This window comes from Halichoerus grypus, chromosome 9, assembly GCF_964656455.1.
Source record: "Halichoerus grypus chromosome 9, mHalGry1.hap1.1, whole genome shotgun sequence".
Lineage (NCBI taxonomy): Eukaryota > Metazoa > Chordata > Mammalia > Carnivora > Phocidae > Halichoerus > Halichoerus grypus.
In genome coordinates this window covers 129,133,868-129,159,720 of record NC_135720.1, presented here as the reverse complement: position 1 = coordinate 129,159,720, position 25,853 = coordinate 129,133,868, and the positions used below count along the sequence as shown (strand labels likewise).

Genomic DNA, 25,853 nt, shown 5'->3' with positions numbered 1-25,853 from the left:
TGCCTTTTAACTTTAGTGTACACAAGAATCACCTGGAATGGGGGGCGGGAGGGAGGTTGTGAACAATGCAGGTTCCCAGACGTCCCCCATACAGACTCAACAGATAGCTCTAGAACAGGCCCCAAGAATGAGGATTTTAAACAAGTGTTTCCAGTGATTCTAATGCAGGTGGTCTAAATCCTTGGCCTTCCCTGGAATCTTTGCCTACCCTGGCTAGATCATGAAAAGCCTGGATCAGGCCCCAAGTTGGATATCTGCATACTTTAACTTTCAAATAGTCTGGGAAAACAAAGGGTACAAGACATCTCAGTATGATGTGTTTCCAGGAAAAAAGTGTTAGCAAACCATAAGAAGAATAATATTTGGAAGGCTCAGTTCTCATTAGAATTCAGCAAATGCTCCAGAAGATCTCCTGAGGTTCATATCTAGTGTAAGGGGGGAAAAAATGGCCAACGAAGGTTAGAGTTTCAGACTCAAATTCCTCCCAGCTCCCTGGAGAGACCCAAAAGAAAACCTGCAGAGAAACATAAAACGCTGCTCATAGTGCCTGCCATTTGTTTGCAAGCAATTGTATGTCTGCCCTACAAACCTCAACTGGGTTCATGGTACTTTAAAATCATTCTCTGTGATGCAACCTACCCAGCTATGCCCCCACAATGGACATGGAGAAGTCGGTGCCTCTGAGTCATGACTTCAGTGGTCACTCTTCTCTGCTCAAAACATTGCTGCTGGTGCCTTTGGCTTTTCTTTGGTGAGCTGCAGCTTTGGGAAAGAGCCAGAGTCAATTCCTCCACAGTAGCCCTGACTCTGGCACAGATGTTTTCTTTAATTATCCTCCCATGAGCCCAGCTCTTCCAGAAAGCCAAACCCTATTCACCATGTGCCTCCAATCCAATGGATGATTCAGAAGACAGACAGACTGTCAACTCACCAAGAGCTCATATCCAGGAGGAGCAAGGTTCAGAGAAGACAGGCCTACTATTGGTGGAGTGTACATACCCTTTGTCCTTGGGAGGCGGGGTGCTGGGAACATGTTTTCTGTCGCTGTGTCATCGGTCACTGCATGTATTGTAATCACAGAGCTGGCTGCACACGGAGACCACATGTAACCTGAGGGCCAACATTCCAAGTGGTCTTCCCATGTGCAAGGTTTTCCTCTTTGACAGGGAAGGAACCTGAGCAGTATTCCATGAGTATGATCTGTGCCCTGTGAAGGGCAGCTTAAAAGCTGACTTACCTTTGAGAATAGGCTCCCTCTCTTTCTCTCTCAGGGGTCATAGCACCTGAGCCCGCCACCTCATCACTGGAAAGATGGTCTCTGCTTGGGGGAGGACGTGCTTCACCTGTGCAGCAGCAGAACCACGCTGCTGCACAGGTGAAGCAATGTCATGAGGGTCCTCTCCCTTTTGTCCTAACTTCATGCTCACTGAGTGACCACCACCTTCCAGGCTTACCCTGACACCTGGAAGGGGCTGCCCGGAATCACACTCTGGTTCTTAGAAGATTTCCTGACTCAGTTTAATACAGGTCCCTCTGTAGGTATAAGCCATGAGAGTGGGCAGGCCAGATGGGAACATTTGGAAGATCAGCACAAATCCGTATTTTCTGTTAGAAACAGGAAGCCAAAGTCCTTCTGATGGCAGAGCAGTACACATCCTCTGGTGTCTCATCTGTGGAATCTGGGGCAGCAGTGTAGGACTGGATGATATCCATCTGTTAAGAACAGACATGGTGGCAAAGTCCCAAGGTGGATGCCATGCTTGGAACCTGGAGTCAGGGGCATCTGACCAGCTCTTGGAGGAAGGGGTGTTTGCTTGTCATTTCCTTGAGATGACGGGACAAATGGGCCTTTCCCACCTGTGCATTAAACCTTGGAGGCCAGAGCTTCCACTCCTGCAGGCCAGTCGCCGGGGACCAGCTTGAAGAATTTAGTGAAATAAAAACACAGGACACCCAGTTAAGGTTGAATTTCAGGTAACCAATGAATAATTCTGAGCATAGTTTGTAGTTTATATTTTTGGTATATAAATTATTTGTTGTTTATCTGAAATTCAACTCTAACTAGATATCCTGTACTTTATCTGCCAACACTACCTGGGGCAGTCCCAAATAAACTTGTACATTCTTTTCTTCGGGCCCCATCATAGGTAATGAGGCTGAGAAACCCGCTCCTTTATGAACATCTATTTTAGAGGAAATAGCAAATTAAGGTTTCTATACCTCAGTGTGTGTTTTGAGTCACTGTTTTCTCTTTCTCTCTCAGACACAGTGACATTTTAAGCCTGTCCTCCATGGCCAAACATGGAGGAATAGTAGACTTTATCCACAGGGAAGGAATTTCCAGTCTCATTCCTATAATGTTTCAGAGTTTTGAGTTCCTCTCATCTGTCAATGGAAAGGCTATTGTTTAAGGTGGATGTAGCCAGAGATGGTGGAGATTCTAGGTCTGCCGTGATTCTTGACCTTGGGGGATAATGGGGAGTGATGAGGAAGGAAGCCACAAAACCACGATGCTATGGCCAAAGCCGGGCCCTGTCCCTAAGTGTCAGAGGATTGGTTTTTTTTTTTCTTCCTTTCTTTTCTTTTTCTTTCTTTCTTTCTTTTTTTTTTTTTTTTTTTTTTGCTCTAGGGAAAACAGTTCCAAATATTTTCTTTACTGAGTAAGAATAACCAGCTAAGAGTCTGATGAAATAAAGGTTCGTCTCTGTTGATAGCCATTGACTGTCTTCCCTCTCTCCCTCCTCCACCTCCTCCTCTCTCTTTCTTTTGTATAGTTGACAATACATAGTATAGCATTTTTTGAAACCTCATAAGAAGTATGCAGTTAAAGTGTTCGTCCTACTTCCATCTCCCATCTAAGCTGCCCGCTTCCCTGCACCCCTTCCACACACACATCCATACGCACAAGTAAACCACTGGCATTAACTTATTCCTTCTCTTTCCACAGTTTTTTTCAATGTGTACACACATGGGCAAATTTGAAGAGATGTCATCATCCCCCAAATGATAACCTGTGAAACCCACTGGTCTGCACCTTGCTTTTTTCACTTACCATCATGCATAAACACCTTGTTCATTTTCTTATGTCATAATACCCCAATTGTGTAGGTTCACATAATTTACCCAACCATTTCTACATCAACACAAATTCGGATTGTTTCGGGTATTTTGCTCTTACCGACAATGCTTTACCAAGTACCCTTGTCCTAGGTCTTTTTGCACCTGTGCAAGGATATCTGTATACATTTTTTTGTACAAGTGTACCTGCAGCATAAATTCCTGCAAATGGCATTGTTGGGAATGATACAGACCCGTGTAACCCTGACAGATTTAGACAAGTTGACTGTCATAAATATGGCACTAACCACACTCCACCAATAAGAGGGTGTGGCAGTCATTGTTGCCACCAGCTGCTGAGGCTTTCCTGGGATAAAGAAGGGGTGAGAGAGTATGCGTGGGTCTTAATAAGAACACTGAGTTCCCCCACTGCACTGTCCACAACTGTTATCATCGAAATTCTTAAACTTCAGTTTTGTTTTGTTTTTTTAATTTATTTATTTGAGAGAAAGAGAGATCATGAGTGGGGGGAAGGGGCAGAGGGAGAGGGAGAAGCAGGTTCTCCACAGATCAGGGAGCCCGACATGGGGCTCGATTCCAGGACCCCGAGATCATGACCTGAGCCACCCAGGCACCCCTTGAGTTTTTATTATACAACCCAAGGAGGGAATATTTTTATTTTATTTTAACAGAATAAATGGGGACTTTTTTGGCTGCAGGATTAAAATACAGGTCATCTCCAGCATGGTGTGGGGTGGCAGGGGCTAGTGGGAGAGGAAGGGAGGTGGTCATTTTAAGGACAAGGCTAGCGCTCAATGCCAGAGGCAGAAATGCAGCCATGCTTCCAAGTTCACACGTGGAGAGGGGCTGTGTGAGTGACTCAATGTGTGGGGGTGTGTGTGGGTGTGTGAGTGTGTATGTGAGTGTGTGTGGGTGTGTGTATGAGCGTGTGTGGGTGTGAGTGTGAGTGACTCAGTGTGTGTGTGGGGGGGTGGGTGTGGGTGTGAGTGTGAGTGGCTCAGTGTGTGTGTGTGAGTGTGTGTGAGTGTGTGTGTGTGTGTGTGAAGGACTTTGAGTCTAAACTTGGTTCAGGTGCTCATCCCAGGTCCAGACAGCCGTGAACTTTATAAAGCATTACTGTGTTGTCCAAACTGAAATCTGGAACCTACCGCTGTCAGTGAGTGGGACAACCAAGGGCATCTTTCTGAGCTGGGGAGATGTTTCAAATGGCCTCTGCTACAACCACAGATAAAATGGCTTATCACCACCACTTTAATACTGTAACAGAAAAGATTGTAAAAAATAGAGCAAAAACAAAATACATTCTACATGCTCAATAAGTCTCTCATTTAAATCACCTCAGTGGTTTCTGAGGTTATCCCATCACTGGGTCAGAAATAAACTGGGTATGAGCTGGGCAAATTCTTACCTCTGCCTCAGCTTCTATTCATCAAACAGTTTCCTAAAAACTGGGTTATCAAAGAAGATCTTTAGAGTAAAACAAACAAAAAAATTTTTTTGACATTTTTTTAAAACAATTGAGAGTATCAACAAACAAACAAACAAAAATAACCAGATTTCAGGGCTGGCCTATAGAGCATATTTCAAAGTGATGTGTAATGTCACTTAAGAAAAGTGAGCTGTTTCTTTTTTCAACCTAAAGATAAAATGGCCAGGGAGAAAGCAGCCAAGTCTCTGAGTAATCTTACTGAAGGTTCAATTTTCTAAGTATGACCTTATGCTAGCAACAGCTCCTAAGTAACAAGAAAACAAGCCAAGCTAGGAAGTCCTGCTTTTATGAGACAAAACCTCCAAGACAGCAAAGTCTGAAGGCTAATTCTAGCTACATAATGTTGATGAGTCATCGATGCCATCAGATATTACAGACAGACAGACAGTTACCCACACTCTCCCTACGTTTTCAAAGCACGTAGGCTCTCGTGGACTCATTCATCCCACACTTTTCTTTCATTCTCCCTTCCTTCCTTACTTCCAATTTTTTTTTTCTTTTCTTTTCTTTCATTCTGTGCTGTATTAGTCAGGGTCCTCCATAGAAACAGAAGTAATAGCATATATATATATATATATATATATATGATTATATAATAGCATATATATATATATATGATTTATTATAAGGAAGTGGCTCATATAAATATGGAGATGGGCAAGTCCTAAAGTCTGCTGTACTGTGCTGTATTTATTGAAAAAAAAATCCACACATAAGGGGGTGCGCCTGGGTGGTTCAGTCGGTTAAGCAGCCAACTCTTGATTTTGGCTCAGGTCACGATCTCAGGGTCCTGAGATCGAGCCCCTTGGAGTGCTCAGCGCGGAGTCAGCGCGGCGTCTGCTTGAGATTTTCTCTCTCCTCCCTCTGCCCCTTCCCCCATTCGCGCACACGCTCTCTCTCTCTCAAATAAATAAATACATCTTAAAAAAATATTGCAGATAAGTGAACCTGTACAGTTAAAACCTGTGTTGTTCAAGCATCAACTATATATATAACTGCTTACAGATTTTCTCCCCATTTGACATTCCCCACATGAAACTGGAACCTAACACGTCACATTAAATTCATCATTTTCTCACCAACTTAATTCTTAATTTTGTCTTTTTCAGAAGGATACTATCATCCACCCAATCTTCTCCTCTTCTATCTGCAAAACATTTATTATAAACATTTCCTCTCCCTCACCTTCTAGTTCCAATCGGATATTATACTTTATCCACTGACTTGCTGAATAGCCACTTGCTCTCGTCTTCATCGTTTCTGTCATGGGCTTAATCCAGACCCTCGCATTTCTCATCTGGATTCTGGCACAGCTTTGTAATCGATTTCTCGGCATCTCCATGGCAGGCACCTTTCCAATTCATCCACTAGATTCAGTGTGATTTTTCTGACAAAGAAATGTGATCGAATTACTTCCCAGTCAAAACCTTTCAAAGTCTTCCCCATTGCCTTGAGGATAAAGTGGGATGAAAATGTCACTGGTCCAGTGGTGAGACAGTGAGTTAAGATGGGGGCAACTGAGATGTGGCTGGGTGGGGGAAAAAGGGGAGTAGGAGAGCTAAGGAGCTCAAAAGGACAGGACCCCATCACCGATGAGATGTGGGCAGTGAGAATAAATGAAGCGCTGAGCAAAACCTCTCCATTTCTGACGTGGATGATTGAGTAAATCACTGTCACATTCCCCGAGACTGGGGACAGAGACCGTTCTTTCTTCATGACAAGTTGCATTACCTGGGTGGGGCACCACGTCTGGGGAAGCCCGCCTTCAGGAAGCCTGAAGGTTTGGGTGGAGATGAGTCAGAGTCTGGTAAAGAAGAAGAAGAAATAAAAATTAATACCAGATGGGGAACGAAGGCAGTTGAGAGTCCCTGTAAACAGTCAGCGTCCAGGAACTCCCCAGGAGAGGAAGGTGCAGCAAACAATGTCCTCTCTTCTGCTAAGAGATTGCTGAAAATTTGCTGGCAAAGACCAGGAAAAGAATCAGGGCCACAAGCTCAGCAAGACAATACCTAAACACAGAAGGGTTTTAAGGACTTACAACTTTGACTTCCACCCTTGCTTATTTCATGATTATTGCCATGCCCTTTTTCTTGGTCAGGGTTTTGGCTGTCGTTTGGAATATCTTGATGTTTGTAGAAAATCCTAAAACATGGATGGCTTCATTCCTATGCCCCCAGGGTGCACGTCTGGATGTGCACTTGGATGAACAGACAACCCAGCTCATCTCACTCTCTTTACTGAGTCCTACCCATTTCCAACAAAGGGAAGGCTTGTTTTGTAGATCTCTAAAACATACCTGAGAATTTCCAACTCACTTAAAAGCCAATCCCTTCCAGGGATCATTCTGAAAGAACCGAGGTCCCTTGAAAAGCTATACCCCAACAACATTTAAACTGCTTCAATTGAGCCAAACCACCCAATTTGAATGTTTAGCCAAATTCAAGTGTGTCCAATGCATTAGGGTATTAAATCCCCTACAAATTCTTCTTTGGCATGGCCTGACGAGATCAATGGTATTTATTTACTGCTTTTACACAAATGGAAAAATATATATACCACAATGAAAAAGAAGTTTCATAGGTAACCTGGTTAGAATCCTGAATGGGGCCCAAGAGGAGGCTGAGGGACACAATCCTTCTGCCAAAGCACAGCAAAGAATTTGACTTTTTGCTCTGCAAGCAGGTGGCTGATGGACTGTTTTATGAAGGGTTTAATTAACTCTGTCTTTCTTAGTTACCTACCAAAATCCCAGTGTGGTAGAAGGCCTCTATCGGCTGGCAAGCAACATCTTAGCAAGGCTCCACAGCCCAGGGAAATACAATTCCCAAGGAAGACAACTTAGTAAGCATGTAAGCGTGTAGTTTCTTTTCTTTTTTTTTTTTTTTTTAAAGATTTTATTTATTTTCTTGACAGAGAGAGACATAGCGAGAGCAGGAACACAAGCAGGGGGAGAGGGAGAGGGAGAAGCAGGCTTCCCGCAGAGCAGGGAGCCCGATGTGGGACTCGATCCGAGGACCCCGGGATCATGACCTGAGCCGAAGGCAGACGCTTAACGACTGAGCCACCCAGGCGCCCAAGCGTGTAGTTTCAAGGGGCCTCTATTCCAGGGGTTGTCGGTGGCCAGACAGGGGACAGCCAGTGTGAGCCGCTGAGGGCAGTGGTCCCAGGCCTAGAACTGTCCTTAGCGTGGAACCATAAAGGGGCACCCAGCTGGCTTTAACCCCTGTTTTGCCCCTCCTTCTCCTGCTCTCCTCCTCTGGGGGAGTATTGCCCAGCCCCTGATGAGGGTCTTTCTGACACCTTTGACCATAAATCTGATCTAGGTCAGGCTCCATTCCTTAAGACATGCCCCAGGTTGTGAAAGTGTAACATCACTGATGTGCACAACCGATAAATGCTTAGCTTCTGGGCCTTTTAATTAAATAGCCCTGCAATTTCAGCATCCCCTCCAAGGCCTTAACTCAAAGTCACAGTGAAGTGGAAACATCACCGAGTGTGACAGGGTCAGAGACAGACTGAGAGACAGAGACAGAGAAAGAAAGACACTATTTTTGGTGAATAATGCCTTTACTGGTGTCCCACCAATTATATATCCAGGTGATAACCTATATGAGATATGGAATTGAGGACACGATTTTGTCTGACCCTTCATCTTCCACAGGATGAAACTGGGACCGAGAAATGGCTGAGTTGCCCCAAGTCACATACCTGGGACTAGGACCCGGGTCTCCTGATTTCCAGGGCACTTCCTGCCATGAACATTGCCAGCTGCATATAGCAGACTGGGAGACAGAGAAGGTTGGAGAACCTGGTTTATCCTACTAGCTACCCAGATCCTTTCCCATCAAGGATCCCATTAGGGGTCCTTAAAAATAAGGATCAGATACCAACTAGAGAAATATCCAGGGAGAAAGAAGAAAAATGTAGGCTCAGTGGTCCACTGGTCTCTGTGTAGGAAATGCAATGATTTGCCAGGAAACCAGGAACCTAGACAGACTATTCTGAGGAGGCCATAGAGCTGTGTTCCTCCACTGTGCTTATCCCATCCCACAGATAACTGTCCCACAAGCAGAAACCGTGCCATTTTACCCACGCCTCACTCAAGAGCACTGCCCCCTCTTAATCTGTGTTTGTGGATTCCACCCCACCTACCCCTTCCCTTAGAAAGAAGTTCTATTTCTTTCCTATCACCAAGAATTCTCACAGACCTTCAGGGAGTCTCATTCAGTAAGGACTTACTGAGCACCTGCTATGTACCAGGCACTGAGCTAGGTCCTGCGGAAACAAAGATGGAGCAGCCACAGTGATTCTCCTCAAGAGCTCATCATCGGAAGGTCCCCATTCATGTACAAGTACTCACTTGCACATGGTCTCAGAGCCCCAGGTGGACAGTAAGCATATTTCTAAACCCCAAATTCCAACATATGGTGCCCCAAGAAAAACTGCTTTTCTAATTTGTGAATGTTTTATAGGAGCGTCTTTAAAGGGCTTAAAAATTAAATTGCATTAGTCAGTCTTTTATCAAATCTCCTTCACAGAAAAAAAAATTTTATTAAATAGGGCTTTTTTGAGAAAAATTTGTGCAATATGTTCATCAAACCCATATGCTTTCACCTACAAAATCTTATAATCGTAGTCTATTGCAGTTAGAAAGGATCAGAGATATCACCTAAGACAGGAGATTTAAATTTTGTATTTTATTTTTTAAACAGTGAAACGCATTTTTTTAAGCCAAATATTACCAAGAGTTCCAAATTGTAAACCTTTTAAAACTGGAACTGCTGTGGTCAAAGGAGAGGTGCGGAGCTCAGAACCACCCCCCAACCTCCCTCTCCCATCTGCCACCTCTGCTCCCACAGATTTTGGAACTGCCCACCCCAAAAATGACAATCCAATGACTCCCGTGTCCCAAATGAGGAAAGTGAGATCCAGAGAGAGTATGACTTCATTTTAACTGATTACATCTTCAGTGGCCCTATTTCCAAATAAGGTCACATTCTGAAATACGGGGAGCTAGGACTTTAACATAAGAACTTGGAGGGGGCGGGGACACAATCCAACCCCTACCACTGCTTCTTGCCCTACTTGGATGAGGTTCTTGGCCAAGCTAAGGATGCTCCTGATACCAGGTTCGTAAGGGAGAAACGTGAGCCTATTGGACAACTCCTGGGAAGAAGTGAGGAGAGAGAGGAGAGGAATGTGGAGAGATGTCCCTGAGTTGGCATTGAGACCAGGTAGAGGGATACACTTGGGCACAAGAGGAGACACTTCCTTTATTGGCACAAGGAGGCAGGAAGGAGAAAGGGATGAGTCTGGATGCTAAATGAATCTGCAGATGAGGAGGGAAGTCAAGGGAGTCCCTGTGAGGTGGCTCTAGCTTTGGTTCATGAAGCAAGAGGAGAGACTGCCTATTGGGGCTGACAGTGGAGTTGGGAAGTACGGCTCAGTAGAGGGGCTGGCACTAAAACCAGGGACTTAAGGAGAGTGGAGAAAGTCTGAAACGGCCTGTGCATACTGGACAACAGCCAGCCGTGTCTAGAGTAGGCACCAATGCATCCTTACAGGAGAGGATCTATTATTAGAACAGAAAAATGGGAAAATAGGAGGGTGAGTGAACCAGGGGAACAGAGAGGGACTGCCTGACCGTAACAAGGGCCAAGACGGCATTGGTGACCATAAGTATATGGTGGCACCATCTGCAGGGTGTGTGGGTTTTCCAGCAATGCTCCACAGCTGCGTGATTGATGTAGAGAAAGTAAACAGTTGAGTGCATTCAGAGCTGGACTTTATCCGGGGGGGGGGGGGTGCATTAAAAGGACAAAGGCGCATGGAGGTTGAGGATATTAGCAAGAGGAAGGTGAAGTGAGAAAGCTCAGGGACCCAAGTAGGCTAAGAAGAAGGTGGGCAGTGAGGAGGTTATGCTCATTTCTGCAGAAGAGGCTTGTGCGTGCCCCTTGCTTTCTGTTGACCAGAGCACATGGCTATTGCTGCCTCCTGGAGAAACAGATGTTGCCAGATGTGGCGGCTAATGAGCTGCAAGCTGATAGCCTCCCCAAGCTAATCTTCCTCCTCTAGGGTTGCCCCGACTGGCCCCAGCCAGGCAATTCAGCAATCTGTGCCCCATGCTGCCACAACTGTCAGAGTATGTCCTGGGGACACACATACCTCTATGAAAGGAAAAGGTCAATACCAACTGCATAGCTAGTGTGTTGATTCACACACACACACACACACACACACACACTCAGGTCAGTCTGCTAATCAGTGTTATTTTAAAATGCTGTATGGGCTAACCCTGTTGGTTTGGATTTTATTATTGTGACTCTTTCAAGACTGTAGATCTTCCCCTAGCTGCCATATTTCAAATGAAAACTATAGCTATTATTATAAATAATAATGTTATTATTAGTATATACTTCTACTGATGTTAGCGGCAGTCAATTTGAAACTCCTAAGTTCCTAGAATCACTTCGGTATCTTCAGACACAAATCATGAGGAGAAAAAGAAAAAAAGAAAAACTTTTGAGTAGTGTACTAGAATATCCCTAGCACAGAATGGTTAAAACTAAAAAGAAATACCAGACATTGTCAGGAGCTATGGGATGTCTCATGCCCCGCTGGTGAGAATATAAATTAATACAACCACTTTGGAAAACAATTTGGTATTTTCCAGTAAAGTTGAAAAAATGTGTATCTATCATCCAGTAAATTCCATTCTTAGGTATATGAACAACAGAAATGGATAAAGATCTCCCTAGCAGGATCATTCATAATGGCCTCATCCTGGAAACAACTCACTTGTCGCTCAACATTAAAATGGGTAGATATCAATACAATGGAATACTACATGGCAATAAAAATTGTAAACTATAGCTGTTGGCAACAACATGGATGAATTTCACGAGCATAATCCTGGGTGGAGGAACTTAACATAAAAGAATATATACTGTGTGATCTATTTATTCAGAGTTCAAAAACAGGGAAAAACGACTCTAGCATATAGGAATGCAGATGTAAGGGGTAAAGTATAAAGAAAGGCATGGAGGGGATTACCATAATAGGATAGTTGCCTTTAAGCAGGCTCACCCCTAACATTTCTGGGGTTAAATGGAGAACAGCTTATCATAATCATAGGCCTAAATATTTTAAAGTAAATTAAACTAACACTATATTAAATAAAAGATGTTTTATCCTCTTACCTCGACAAATACATCTTCATGGCAACCTGGAAGGCGCCGTTGGACCCTAGAATTCTTGGACTGCTTAGAGCTTCTCACTGGAATGTGTGGCGCAGGAGAAGGAGGCCCCCAGACTCCCACCGTCTCTTCCCACCCTCTGCCCCATCCCATACCTCAAGGGCCTTTGTGTCCATGTGTGTCCACCCACAGCCTCCTACAAATATCTGCTCCTAGGCCACCCCTTGGGCAGGTGGACCTGAAGAAGAGGCCGAGGAAGATCTGGAAGTGGACTCAGAATCATCTGACAGGGAATCCCAAGGTCCTGGTACTTGGTGCATGGTTTAGAAAGGGAGACATGGGTTCTAGGTGGACATGGCCTCTTGGCCTCAAGGACTCCTCTCCCCTTGGAAAGGGACATCAGTGGAGGAAATCTAGAAGCCCAAAAGCACAAGGCCCAACATAGGGCCCCCTGCATGGGACTCAAGGCAGTACTGCCTTTAAAGAAAGGGGCTGTTTTTGGAAGCGCAGCTGAAAAACTTCTGGGGTCCTGGTAGTATGCTGTGCCTTCACCTGGAAGGCAATTTATGACAACTGATTCAGCTCTACATTTGTTTTTTCTATGTGTGTTATATATCACAATAAAGAATTAATGGGGCACCAAGGTGGCTCAGTCTTAGGTTAAGCATCTGCCTTCAGCTCAGATCATGATCCCAGAGTCCTGGGATCAAGTCCAGCATCGGGCTCCCTGCTCCGTGGGGAGCCTGTTTCTCCCTCTGCCTCTGTCTCTTTCTGTCTTTAATGAATAAATAAATAAAATCTTTTAAAAAAGAATTAATGAAATCTATTATCTATCATCTATCTATCTATCTATCATCTATCATTCCTAGTACTGTCGTTTATGGGATCCCCATAGACAAATCAGCCCTGAATGCTTTGCCTTTAAGCTCAGACACCTTGAGCAGTTAAAATGCCTCAAGGCATGAATACCTCATAGGGAAATGGACTGAATTCTGGAAAGAGTAACTCTCACTGCTGGTTTTCTCCACCATGTGAGGCCCAGATACTTGGGTGAGCATGGACGGGTTCAGGCAGAGCAAATGAGTCATGGGCCCGTGTCCTCCTGCCTATAACCACTGCAAGTGCCTCAGAGGAAAATCCCCTTCTCCCCATCTTGACCAAGATTTTAAATACTGTGTTTATCAAACCAAAATTACAGGAAGCTATTCCCATCCTAGCAGAAGTGAAAGGAGACCGACTCCCAATTACCCTCTGGAAAGCGGTTCTAAGAAGACCTCTCTTCCCCATAAGGGCAGCTGGATAAATTCATTACACAGTTTGCTGAGCTTCTACTATGTGCCAGACACAATCCTTATTTTTCTGCTCCACGTTTTAAAACACCCGTTTGGTTTTGATTTCTCATTCTTGATAGGAAAAACACTTTCTTTTTACAAAGATTCAGATTCCCGATTCCTGAAGAGATGTCTGTGCAGCCCATGTGGTTTAAATATCAGGATTTTTTCTAAGAATATATATTTCAACAATGGTCCATAAGGATACACACACACACACACACACACACACACACACACACACACCATCCCAAAACTGAATATAGCTGTGAGATCATGAAAGGGAAGTGAAAAGCTGGCATGTACTAACCAACCAAAAGCCCAGTCCCGTTTTTATTTCCCGAAAAATAAAATTCTGGGCTTTGCATCTAAGCTATTTAAAAGCCACACTGCCAAAGCACCAGTTTTCCTCATTTTAGGGAAACAAGAAAAGCATATGACTGTAGAGTGTCCTTCTCGGGCCATTGATGAGAGGTAAATTCAGGCACATTTGGTGGCTTCAAAATGATAAAAGCAACAACATAAAAGGGGGATAAAGAAGCAGCGGGTGGAGGGGTGGAAAAACAAGTTAAATCAATGACAGTCAATGACAGGACTAAAATTGTAGACTATAGATAATGAAGGATCGCTCACTTCTACCATTCTGCCCCAATAAGAAGCACCTCGCAAATATCTACCCAACACTCAAGACCCCACCCAGTTCACCTTCTCCCTCCTTCTGTGACCTCCCCAGATCCACTTCATATTCAATCAGAGGACCTGCGATATTTTATGGAACTGTGTTTTTTTTGGTTTGTCCTGTTAGACTGTGGGGTCGTTGAGAACAGGACCATATTTTCTGCATCTTTGCAATTCCAGGTCAACGCATAGTGAGAGTACCATAAATGCTTTCCTTGGTGGCATGATTGAACGAATGAATGAATGAAAGATGGATTCCATTCATGGGACTATGGATTAGGCTTTTCCAGGTGCTCTGATGCCATCCTGAAGTCATAAAAAGTGTCTCAGCTTCTGTCAGTGTTTACCCACTTACACATTTTAAACTTCTTTTCAGATTCAAGAAGCTGTGAATTCCATAATGTCACACACTGGCCTGAGAAGATCGTGTACTCTTTAAGCCAAGTTATGAAAAGAAAGAAGCTGGTCAGCAGACTGAGACGGGAATTGTCTTTTTCAAGATCCAGAGCTCCAACATTCCTTGGCATAACAGAAAGAAGCACCTGGGAAAATGTGGGCAACGGTGAGTAGTGATGGGAAAAATGTCCATTTCATCCTCTTCCCTTTTGTCCAGTTCAACCCAGACTCCTTCCTTTGAAACAATAAACCAAATGGCATTCAACCCTCACTCAGGATTGTAACTAATATTTGGAACTAAAAGGCTGATTCCGGGCCACCCGATTTTGCTCTGGTAGGTGAATCTTTTGAGATGGATACGCTGATGCTCACAGGAAATCCTCTTCCATTCAATCTCAGGGGAAGCAATCTTCCAGGACAAAGGTAGAATATTCCCCTTAGTATAATTAGTGCACAAGCAAGTCTGGAAGTTACACTCACTGAACTCTTCAGAAGCTGATCCCCTAGGTTAGATTAGCCAGTTCTCCGGTGCCTTGTTTCTCCATCTGCCAATCAGTATTAAACTGTTCCTTTTCCATTCAGCCATTCCGCAAGAAAGTCAACTTGGCCTGAGATGGAGGTTAGGGTTAAAATGGTCCATTCTCCTAACCTTAGCATTCTCAAATGCAAGCCAATATTTCATTCCATTTGAGTCCCTGCAATGAACATTAGCACTGTGGTATTTCAAATACATGTTGATTCTCAACTTTCGGTATTCTGGATCTGAAAACCAGACAATTCTACCACCTGAAATCTTTCATTTGCTTTAGAATCATCTATGTGGGTCCTTGGGATCATTAATTCCATCACTTCTGTTTGGGTTTTTCTTTTTTTTTTATCATTATTGAACTGTATGTCAATATTACATGCACACACATACACACTTGCGTGTAACTTCATACTAGACTAAATAGAATGGAAAAAATTGGCCATTACCAGTATCACCTAACAGCAAAAAGGAGCATTGGTCCTTGTCATCAATTGTTTCTAGGGATACATCCTTCCTGCTGTTTGGGGGGCAGCGTGCTGGTTAAAGATCCAGACCTGAAGCAATACTGCCTGATTTGAATCCTGGCCCTGCCACTCACAAGTAGTAGGACCTTGAACAAGTTATTTAACCTCTCTGTGCCTCAGTTTCTTCATCTATAAAATGGGGTGAGAAAAGCACCTCTTTGCAGGGGTTGTTGTTACGATGAAGCATGCAAATTGCTTATAATTGTTTTTGGCATATTATAAACCCTCGATAGAGGCTTCCAGTAACACTCAGAGTCCTACAGCACATAGGAAGTAAAGTCTACGCAGCTCAAAGAAATCACTCAAGGCAGAAGATGGGAGAAGCAGCGTGTAAAAAAAGGCCGAGGGAGAGATCGAGCCTTTAGGAATGTGGGTCAGGCTAGACTGAGTTGCTCTCCTGAGCCCCAGATGCTGTGATTGTCTGGTTTGGGGAGCCGCAATGAAGACACCGTGAGCTCATGGCCAGAAACATCCTTTGGGGAAACCTTTGCTAACCTTATAAATATGCTTAAAAGCAAGCCCTTTACCAAACAACTCAGCAAGTGATAGCAAGCCCCAAGCTACCTGTGCAAACACTAACGTGGAGGGAAGGCGGAGAGTCCATGCGCACACCCGGAAGGCCATCGTGAGCTGCAGAGAGGCTGGGCAGTGGGCAGCCTTCCTTTGCGATTCTGTAGGAATCAGTGGTATGTTGGAGGCAGCTAATTCCAGCTCCCCAGAGCTGACTGTGCTCGTCCTTCCCAGTGAGTTCACGTAGGTAACTCAACAGTGGCTGTGGTAGCGGTATTTACACCACAGAAATTGGCAGATGACAATTCAGGGTTTTTTCATTTGGCTTCACTGTCAGAGAGCTGGTAGGTAATTTCCCAATGCATCACTGACAATGGGGCTGGCTCAGAAAAACAAGAATGCTGAAAAAAAAATCTTTTAAACTGCAAAAACCTTTTCTTTGGCATTCCTCCCTCCTCCCCTTTATACTCAGGCAGGAAGCTGGCAGTTGGACATGGTCTGTGATGGTTTATCTCAAGAAAGAACATCCAACCGGACTCTTGCTTCACAAATGGCCAAAACGTGTTGACTGACAGGACTTGCAAATTGTGTCCTTTTTTTCCCCATTAGATACAAGTTCACTGCAGGTCCAAAGTGGTCATCAAAGTGTATATTTACACCTGCCATAGGTTTGTGATGTCCTAAAAAGGGAGATACAACAAAGTGAAGAAATTCACATGCTCTTTTCTCAGCCCTTAAACAAATATGACCTATTTTAGGGAATATGAAAACTTTATGCACTGAGTATTATTACCTTTCCTCCATACACTTCATGGATAGTTTAACTCGTTCAGCTTTCCAGGTTATTCCTAGAGAGTAAGGATGAAAGAATAGGGACTGAAATGAAGAATACCTCTAAAGCTGCTTTTGTTAGTGTGCTGGGGCGGCCGTGACAGGTACTGCAGGCTGATGGCTCAAACAACAGGCATTGACCTTCTCACAGTTCTAGAGGCTGGAAGGTCAAGATCAAGGTGTGTCAGCAGGTATGGTTTCCCCTGAGGCTTGCAGATGGTTGCCTTCTTACTGTGTCCTCACGTGGTCTTTGCTCTGTGTTTGTATCCTAATGTCTTCTTGATATTAGGACACCAGTCATACTGGATTAGGGCCCACCCACATGACCTCATCTTACCTTGAATGCTCTTTTAAAGGCCCTATATCCAAACCAACTCCTAACATTCTGAGATACTGTGGGTTAGGACTTGAATGTATAGATTTGGAGGGGGACACAAATAAGCCCGTTACGCCGCCCAAACATAACCATAATTTATCCACAAGGAAAATTCGATTTAACAACATCACAGGTCAAGTTCCCAGAGAAGCAGACTCTGGAGAGATGGAGATTGGCATGCAGGGGGTTGCAGAAGGTGCTCTCAGGAATACCTATAAGCAACAATGGCAGCAGGATGAGGCAGGAGGGGAGCTGGACTACAGTACATAGTTAAGGCCCATGCTGACCACATACCCTTCTATGCATGGGGAGAGTTGTCTGGAATGGAAGTAAGGGCGCCAGGCCTTTATACCCCTTTCTGGACCAGTCATGGTGTGTGTGTGGGGGGGGGGGATGGTATGACATGCATGAAGAGGCTCTCTTCAGCTGAGGACAATCTCAGGAGGACCATTTGAGAGTGGCCCATCACTCAATCTTCGGAGATTGCTCAGTTCCAAATGGGGTCTCTGGTCAGTGCACTTCGTGTCCACAGTATAAGAGAGCAGAAGTTTTCCCAAGTGAATGAAAAGATTCATCTCTTCCTCAAAGATTCATCATCTCCTTAAGAAATTTCTCATAATAGACTATGGACTCTGAGAAACAAACTGAGGGTTTTAGAGGGGAGGGGGATGGGGGGTATTACCGGGGTAGCCCTGTGATGGGTATTAAGGAGGGCACGTACTGCATGGAGCACTGGATGTTATACACAAACAATGAATCACTACATCAAAAACTAATGATGTAATGTATGGTGACTAACATAACATAATAAAATTAAATTAAAAAAAATTCTCATAATATCTCTCAGTAGATTAAAGGGTGACATATTATGAACCCTAAAACATTTGGCCCAATTCTGGGTGCATAGAAAAAGCCCAGCAGAATAGTCAGGGAATGTGGCTTCGTGGGAAATGTATGCTGGTTGGAACCAAAGAGATCTGGGTTCAACTCTCTGCCTCAGTATTTACTAATATTTTTTACCGTCTCTGAACCTCCAACTTCTCTTCTGCAAAATGAGGATAATTGTGCCAACTTTGTTAGACCACTGGAAAATTTTAAATAATATGTACTTAAGAGTGTCAGGCTCAGGGGCGCCTGGGTGGCTCGGTCGGTAAGCGTCTGCCTTCGGCTCAGGTCATGATCCCAGGGTCCTGGGATCGAGCCCCTGCTTAGCGGGAAGCCTGCTTCTCCCTCTCCCGCTCCCCCTGCCTGTGTTCCCTCTCTATAGATATCTCTCTCTGTCAAATAAATAAATAAAATCTTAAAAAAAAAAAAAGAGTGTCGGGCACAATGCCTGACATAAAGAAGGCGTTCAAAAAGGCACGAATTTCCTTAAATAGTTAATTGGGGGTAACTAATTGCAAACCAGAAATAGAGGTATGATCTCCTAACCTGAAGGAAAATGTTTTTCATATTCTGGTGTGTTCAGAATCACCAGCAAAGATTCTCAAAACAGATTCCTGGACCCCATTCACTGTGAATCTAAATCAGGAGATCTAAGGTGAAGACCAGGAATGCATAATTTTAGCAAGCCCCATGGGGGTTTCTGATATCCAGAGAATCTGGAGACCCCCTGCTTGAGGCTGTGGGTGCTGTCTCAATAGGAATGGGGTCCAGTGCTTAGATGCCTGGGGACATTTCCGCTGTCCTCATTGTCATTAGTTCTGTGGATGTAGGTATACACATACCATAGACTTCTCCCGTTGCATAAATACTATGCATTCCAACACGAAAACATGCATAAATTATGTCAGCTATAGAATCAAAGCCATTCTCCTTTTCAAGATGTAGTTTTATTGAGGTATAAATCACGACTACAAGGCAATTTAGTGCAGACAGGAATTTTATTGGGGGATGCAGATCCCCCGAGCTTGTCTGGAAAATGGGAAGCATATCCAGAGATGAAGTGTCCTGCAGGTGTAAGAGCTGCTGTGCCCGCAAAGAAGCACCGTCTGGACAGAGATTTAACTTTCTCATTGAAATGAAGGAAAATTGAGTTCCCCTGGATGGGATTGCTGAAGGCTTTCTGTGTCTGATTATGGATCACAAAGCCCAGCTGCGCTGCAGAAATGTTACTGTTGAAAAGACACCTGACCAAGGTCCAGAAAGTAAACAGGAGCTGGAACGTGGAAAGTGACCCCTGAGCAGAGACGGGCTTTCACATCCTTACCGGATTTCCCCTGATCTAACGGGCGGCCATGTGGTTTTCCAGTGTCTTCTGTGGCTTTCTTTTCCCACAGAAAGAAGCCTCGTTTATTCTAAAATATGAAGCTTTAGGGGTTTCTTGAAAATGGTACTTTCACTCAGTAAAAATAAGTCAAGATGAAAACACTATCTGTGGGAATCCATTCAGAAAAAGGATTAAACTGAGAACATGAGAGAAACAGTCTATTTTTCCCCAAATGATCAGCAGCCACCCAGACCTGGTCAGTTTCCTTACAATTAAAAAAAAGATTCTAGAAGCAGCACAATGAAAGTATTACAATCACCGAGAAGTCCAAGGTGACTCTGTACTCACCGTCTCCATACTAACACCACAAGTACAGGAATCAGTGAGCTTTTTCTGTCCTTAGACCTACTCTGAGTTTTTAGAGATGAAGGGGGTCTCTGTCCTCATTTCCTCACATATTGCCTTTATTCTCTTTTAAAAAATATTCCTCTGGGTTTGAGCAGGGCCTTGTAACACACACAGAGTCATCGTTACACTAAAGGAACCGTGCATCCCCTAACCTTTAAGTATTACCCAGAGCCCCCTGCTCTTTCCCCTGGCCCACTTAGAGAAGCATCTTTGAGTACGACGTCCAATTAAACAGTGGGTTTACATCTAGTGCTTCTTTCTTGTGTTCAAATCTCTTTCTGACTCAGCCTTGTACTCTGCCATTCCTTAGAAACACAGAATTTTGGCTGGAAGAACGCATTAGTCAGGGTAACATTGCGGTGAGCTGCGGCAATGAGTAAGCCCTATAATATTGGCGTTGTAGCACAATACAGTTTCATTCTCACTCCTGTGACAGTCATTGGCTCTCTCGGGCAGCTTTCCTCAGGCATCTGGGCTTCTTCCACCATGTGGCCCCACCATCTCAGGGTCCTTCACTTCCAGCAGTGTAGATAAAAAGAGAGAAGGTACAGGACATTTTAGCAAACAAGCCAGGAAAGTGGAGAATTGGTCAACCAGCATTCCACTGACCCAAAGAAGGCTGAGAAATGTTGACAAGTACAAAGATGCTAATAGTGTTTGTCTCAGAGTCCTTAGATGCCCCTTGCTTTCAGTCCCTTCAAGTGTTTTTCAGTTGAAGCAACTGAGACCCAGAGAACACCAGTTACACGGAGCTACAGTGACAGCTCAGTTCAGTGCTGGCCAAAAGGACTCTTGCCCATTCCTAGTAATTCCAATTAATGTATAAAAAGTCTCATAAGATCTCAAGATACAGTTGAAGCATTGTTTCTAGAACTTTCTATCCAGGACTCCAGGGTGAGGAGGACTATGACCACCCTGCTCCAAACCCCACAATTCCAGTGCAGTCCTCTCAGTCTCAGAGCTGGACAGATGAATGTTTCAAGGAGCAAGTCCCAGAAACAGAATACCCTGTAATGCTTCATTCAGAGGCCAAAAGTCACCTATTAAGGCTTGCATATTGTGCTTGATTCTGTCAAGATAGCTTATAGGGTGGAGACAGTTGATAAGGAGAGAAATTCTGGATGGTGTCAGCCTGGTTTGCAACCATCACATTGGCTCATGGAAAATACATCTTGAAAGATTGTCCTCTTCACAGTTGAGTTCAAATGTGAGAAGAAACAGAGACTTCCAGAAAATAAGAATAAGGAAATGGGTGCAGGCAAGGATGGTCTCCTTGACAGGTTGAGAACACTAGTGGAAAAAACTGTGTGGGAATCTGGATGAATCTTTGCCACACATTTGACCACCTAGATCAATGTCTATTGAAAACGCAGTTACATACCTATTTTTTTTTTTAATTCTGACTTTACCATCACAAAGATTATATATCTGGATTTTTTGCCTGAATTTTAAATTTTTCACTCTGACATTGAGTCATTAAAAGCTGCATATTGGTTTTCTCAGTTTTAGGGAGGGAAAGGAAATAAAAATAATAATCTGTTACTTGGCTGGAAATTAAGGTGCTGATTTAATCTAAACATTTCTTTATTACATAAAATCAAATAACAATAATAATAATAATGGAATTTGGGGCACCTGGGTGGCTCAGTCAGTTAAACATCTGCCTCTTAATTTCGGCTCAGGCCATGATCTCAAGGTTGTGAGATCAAGACCCTCATCCGGCTCTGTGCTCAGCAGGGAGTCCGCTTGAGATTCTCTTCTTCTCCCTGTGCCCCTCTCCTGTTCATATGCTCTCTTTTCTCTTTCAAACAAATAAATAAATCTTAAAAATAATAATAGAATTAGATTTTTAGAGTGAGTGCCAAATTATATTATTCATTCAACCAAAACACAACGGCATTTCCTAGATTTACAGATCAGGTATTAAAAATAGTGCAAAAGGTAATTACATGTGCCTTTAGTTTTCAATCTTTCTACCTCATTCTCAGTTTTTCATGCTCAGTGCTCCTCCTTTAAAAAAAATTTTCATCTTTGTGAGTTGGGGAGTATATTGTGCCCAAGTTATTAATAGTCATATTGTGCCCAAGTTATTAACAGTCATATTGAAGACCTGAGACTAATGGATTTGCTGAATCACATGCTAGTTTATGGCAAATCTTGGACTCAAATCAATGGTCAGCATGGTGAGCAACAGAGATGGAGGCAGGCTGGTTAGGTATCTCCAAAAAACTTGGAAATAAGGCCACTCTCAGAGTTAAACTAGTAAAATGCATACAAACTAGTAAAACAGAATGGATATAATTAGCCAGTTGTAGAAGGAATCCAAGAAAACATCCATCTATATATAAAATAAAAGTGTGTGAAAGCATCTCAAACCTAAGCCCCACTGATCTGGGGGTACAGTAATGAGGAGGGTGTACATGTGATTATAAGTTAGTAAGCAGAAAACTAAGTGGCTGCATTATGCCCGTTTGGAGGAAGACTATGTGAATGAAGGAGCTGGTTGGCCAAAAAATCAGTTAAAAGAACCAGAAGGTCATAGAGGCCCTCTGGATGGTACAGTCCATCAGCATGGAAGAATCTAAAGAAGACATGATCTTGGCACTGTTGGCCAAAGCATGATGGTTTCCTTGATGAGACAATCTCTATTATGAGCAACAATCCTCAAGACATTGACAGTAACATTCTAAGATCAAATGGTCTAGAATTTGATCTTAGAATGATGAAATCCAAGCCTTTTTTTCTGATTCTGTGGACATCAAGCAACCCTGAGATAATGTGGCTCCTCATGACAGAGCTGCCTCAATGCTTTCCAGTCTATCTGCCAGTTGTATTTACTATTTTAAATTACTGTAATTGTATCTGATGCTGTGAGCTGGTTCCACCTTAAGCATGCCAACAAAATCACTTTTATTAACTTGACAGACCTTAGACCATGATCTCTTCTTCAAGGTAAATACCACCTTATGGAGTGCACCTAGGCACAGTACTGTTACCTAGCAACAGCTTGGGCTTCACTCTGCACTTCTTGAACTGTAGTTGAACCGGCCCCATGCAATTTTGACTGAACCATATATAAAGTCAAGATCAGGATGTTCTAATCATATTACTGCCTTTAGTGATCTGAAAAACAATTGCCATACTGTAAGCCAGGAGCAGCCTGCAGAATAAAGGGATGGAAAGACCCTAAACTGTTTTAACAGGCTGTGTGCTGATTTTCAATTGTATCTGGGACCCCGCCACAGACAGCTTCATCAAAGATAACAAGTAGTTGACAGAGTAATGTTTTCCAGGTTTTTTCACACCTTATCCAATTGCAGTAATTGTTAGGTGATAAATACAGTGACAGCTCATTACAAAATTCAGCTTCCAGAAGCTGAAATGTTAGGTGGCACCTCTCACCTGCTGGGTGATAGGTTAGCATCTTACCCCTGTCCCTTCTCCACTCCCCACCCTACAATTCTGTCTGGAATCCTATGCACTCAAGGCATTAGATTTCACACAAAGCCTTTTGAAGTGAAAATAAACTCAGAAAGCTTTACTACAAAACCTCAGGAATATATAAAACTGCACATAGAGGGCGGGGATGAAGGGAATAAAGAATATGGCTTAAGAACTTGAGAGCATTATCCCTAGTCTCTACAAGTTTTTTGATTAGTGTGTGTGCATGTGTGTGTCTGTCTGTCTGTCTGTCTCCCTGGTTACCTAGGGAAGGGTTTGTATACTCTTGTGCCCTCACACGGGCTTGTCATACACATATAATCCTATGTTCATGGACATTAACTACTTGAGTTTTTTTAGCAACTTTATTGAGTATAATTGGCATACAATAAACTACACATATTTAAAGTGTGAGTTCAGATAATGTTGACATACATATAAACCTATAAAACCATCACCACAACCAAGATAACGAATATATCCACGATTCCCAAAAGTTTTCTCATGCTCCTTTATAATCCCACCTTTTGCCCCTTCCAACTCCCATCCCATCCCCAGGAAACCATCAATCTGCTTTCTGCCATTATATGTTAGTTTTCAGTTCCTAGAAATGTATATAAATGAAACATACAGTATGTACCCTTTTTTTTTTCTCCTGGCTTCTTTTACCCAGCATAATTATTTTGATATTCATCCATGTTGTGGTGTGTATCAATAGTTCATCCCTTTTCACTGTTGCTGAGTAGTATGCCTTTGTATGAATGGACCACAGTGTGTTTATCCATTCACCTGTTGATAGTTACTTGGGTTATTCTGAGTTTGGAGCAATTAGAAATAAAGTTCTATGAACATTTGCATAAAAGTTTTAGTACAGACATCTGCTTTCTTTTCTCTTGGATAAATTCCTAGGATGGATGAGTAGGTCATATGGTAGATGTATGCCTAACTTTCTAAGAAACTGACAAACTGTTTTCCAAAGTGGTTGTACCATTTTATGTGTCCATCAGTAGTACATGAGCATTCCAGTTCCTCCACATCCCTGCCAGCACTAAGTATGGTTGGATTTTTCTATTAATTTTTGCCATCCAAATAGGTGGACAGTGATATCTTCCCATGGCTTTATTTAGCATCTTTTCATGTGCTTATTTGACATCTGTAAGTCTTCTTTAATAAAATGACTATTCGTATATTTTGTCCATTCTTTTATTGGGTTGTTTTCTTATTATTGAGTGTTGAGAGTTTCTTATCTTTTCTAGATAGAGTTACTTTGTCAGATGTATGTACTGTGAATATTTTCTTCCAGTCTCTAGCTTGTCTTTTCATTCTAATAACATGGTCTTTGGAAGAGCAGACATTTTTAATTTTAGTGTAGTCCTATTTATTAATTTTTTGCCTAATCGAAGGTCACATTTTCTCCTATATTTTATTCTAAAAGTTTTACAGTTTTAGGTTTTACATTAATCTCTGACCCATTTTGAGTTAATATTATATGACGGAAGGTATGGATTGAAGTTCATTATTTTATATATGGATATCCAATTGCACCAACACCATTTGTTGGAAGGAACATGTTTCTGCACTAAATTTTCCTTGCACCTTTGTCAAAAATCAGTTGTCCACATATGTTATTTCTGTTCCCTTGATCTATCTTTAAGCCAATACCACACTGTCTTGATTTGCATAGCTTTCTAGTTAGTATTGAAGTCGAGTCTTCAAATTTTATTCTTCTTTTATAAGATTTTTTTCTCTTTCTTAATTTTGTTTTGTTTTGCCTTTACTATTTTAGGTCCTTTGTGTTTCCATATGAAGTTTAGAATCAATTTGTCAATTTCTATAAAAAAGCTTACTGAGATTTTGATTGGGATGGTGCTCAATCTATAAATCAATCTGGGGAGAACTGACATCTTACCAATATTGAGTGTTCTGATTCATGAACACATTCTATCTCCTCACTTATTTAGACCTTCTTTCATTTTCTTCAGCAATGTTTTATAGTTTTCTGTAAGAACTGTAAGCATTTCTCAGTCACAAACCATCAAGGAGGATGACCAGTTTATTCAAGACTGACAAACTAAAGGCACCAGAGGCTTAAGCCCCAGTATTGTTTTACAGCAATACAATGCAGGAACTATAAAGAGGGGATGATAGTACCTATTTCCTAGAACTTCAAGCATTAAATGAGAGAGCACAGTATTCGATTTAATATAGCACAGGCTATCATTCAGAATGCCTGAGTTCAAATCCCAGCTCCACCACTTACAGCTGAGCAATCTTAGTGAATTCACAATCTCTCTAGAATTCAGCTTTTTGATCAGCAAAATGTAGAAAATACTAGTGCCTCCCTCACCAGGGTCCTCATGGGGGTCAAATGAGCTTGTTAAACACTTAGAAATATTCTTGTCACGTGATAAGCAACAAATAAATGTTAGCAGTGGGTATTGGTTTTATCATTAGTGGCACTTAGCATGGCATCTGCAACTGATAAAGGGTAGATTTAATTATTAGCTTATATAACAAACTAGGCTACTTGGTTAACACCTTCACGTATGCTTCTCATCTGATTTGAATATCACAGGCTGACCTGAATTTGCTGGTAGGAGGTTTGTTCTTAAAAGACCTGACCCTGATACTAAACACAACTCCCCATTCTACTCTTTGGATGTCATATTTGAGAGTCTGCATCAGACACATCCATGCAAGATCTCAACATGATAGGCAAATCTCCCACAGTTAGGTTTACTATTGGCTTCCTTAATCTCTCTTCTACCCACTTTGAGATCTAAAAGTCTGGAAGAAGTTATATGAATCACTTTCTCTTATTGCTTGCCAAATCCTTAGAAAGCTGACTCCCTCGTGA

At 42.7% G+C, this 25,853-nt stretch overlaps 2 protein-coding genes across 5 annotated transcripts in view; one reads left to right on the top strand and one right to left on the bottom strand.

The window, feature by feature from the left end:
- Positions 1–25,853, bottom strand: part of SMIM13 (small integral membrane protein 13) — a 211,127-nt gene that overhangs the window by 17,068 nt on the left and 168,206 nt on the right. For all 4 annotated transcript variants that reach the window (XM_078055698.1, XM_078055699.1, XM_078055697.1 and 1 more), the window contains exons 2-3: positions 6,299–6,371; positions 5,753–5,954 (exon numbers count right to left, since the gene is read on the bottom strand). In XM_078055698.1, the coding sequence (XP_077911824.1) occupies positions 5,753–5,909 (157 nt within the window). In that variant the 5' untranslated portion in view covers positions 5,910–5,954; positions 6,299–6,371. The remainder of the gene's footprint in view (positions 1–5,752; positions 5,955–6,298; positions 6,372–25,853) is intronic.
- NEDD9 (neural precursor cell expressed, developmentally down-regulated 9) overlaps positions 1–25,853 on the top strand; it is a 180,247-nt gene that overhangs the window by 55,429 nt on the left and 98,965 nt on the right. The window contains exon 2 of the mRNA XM_036106553.2: positions 14,149–14,334. Coding sequence (XP_035962446.1) covers positions 14,323–14,334 — 12 coding nt within the window. The 5' untranslated portion in view covers positions 14,149–14,322. The remainder of the gene's footprint in view (positions 1–14,148; positions 14,335–25,853) is intronic.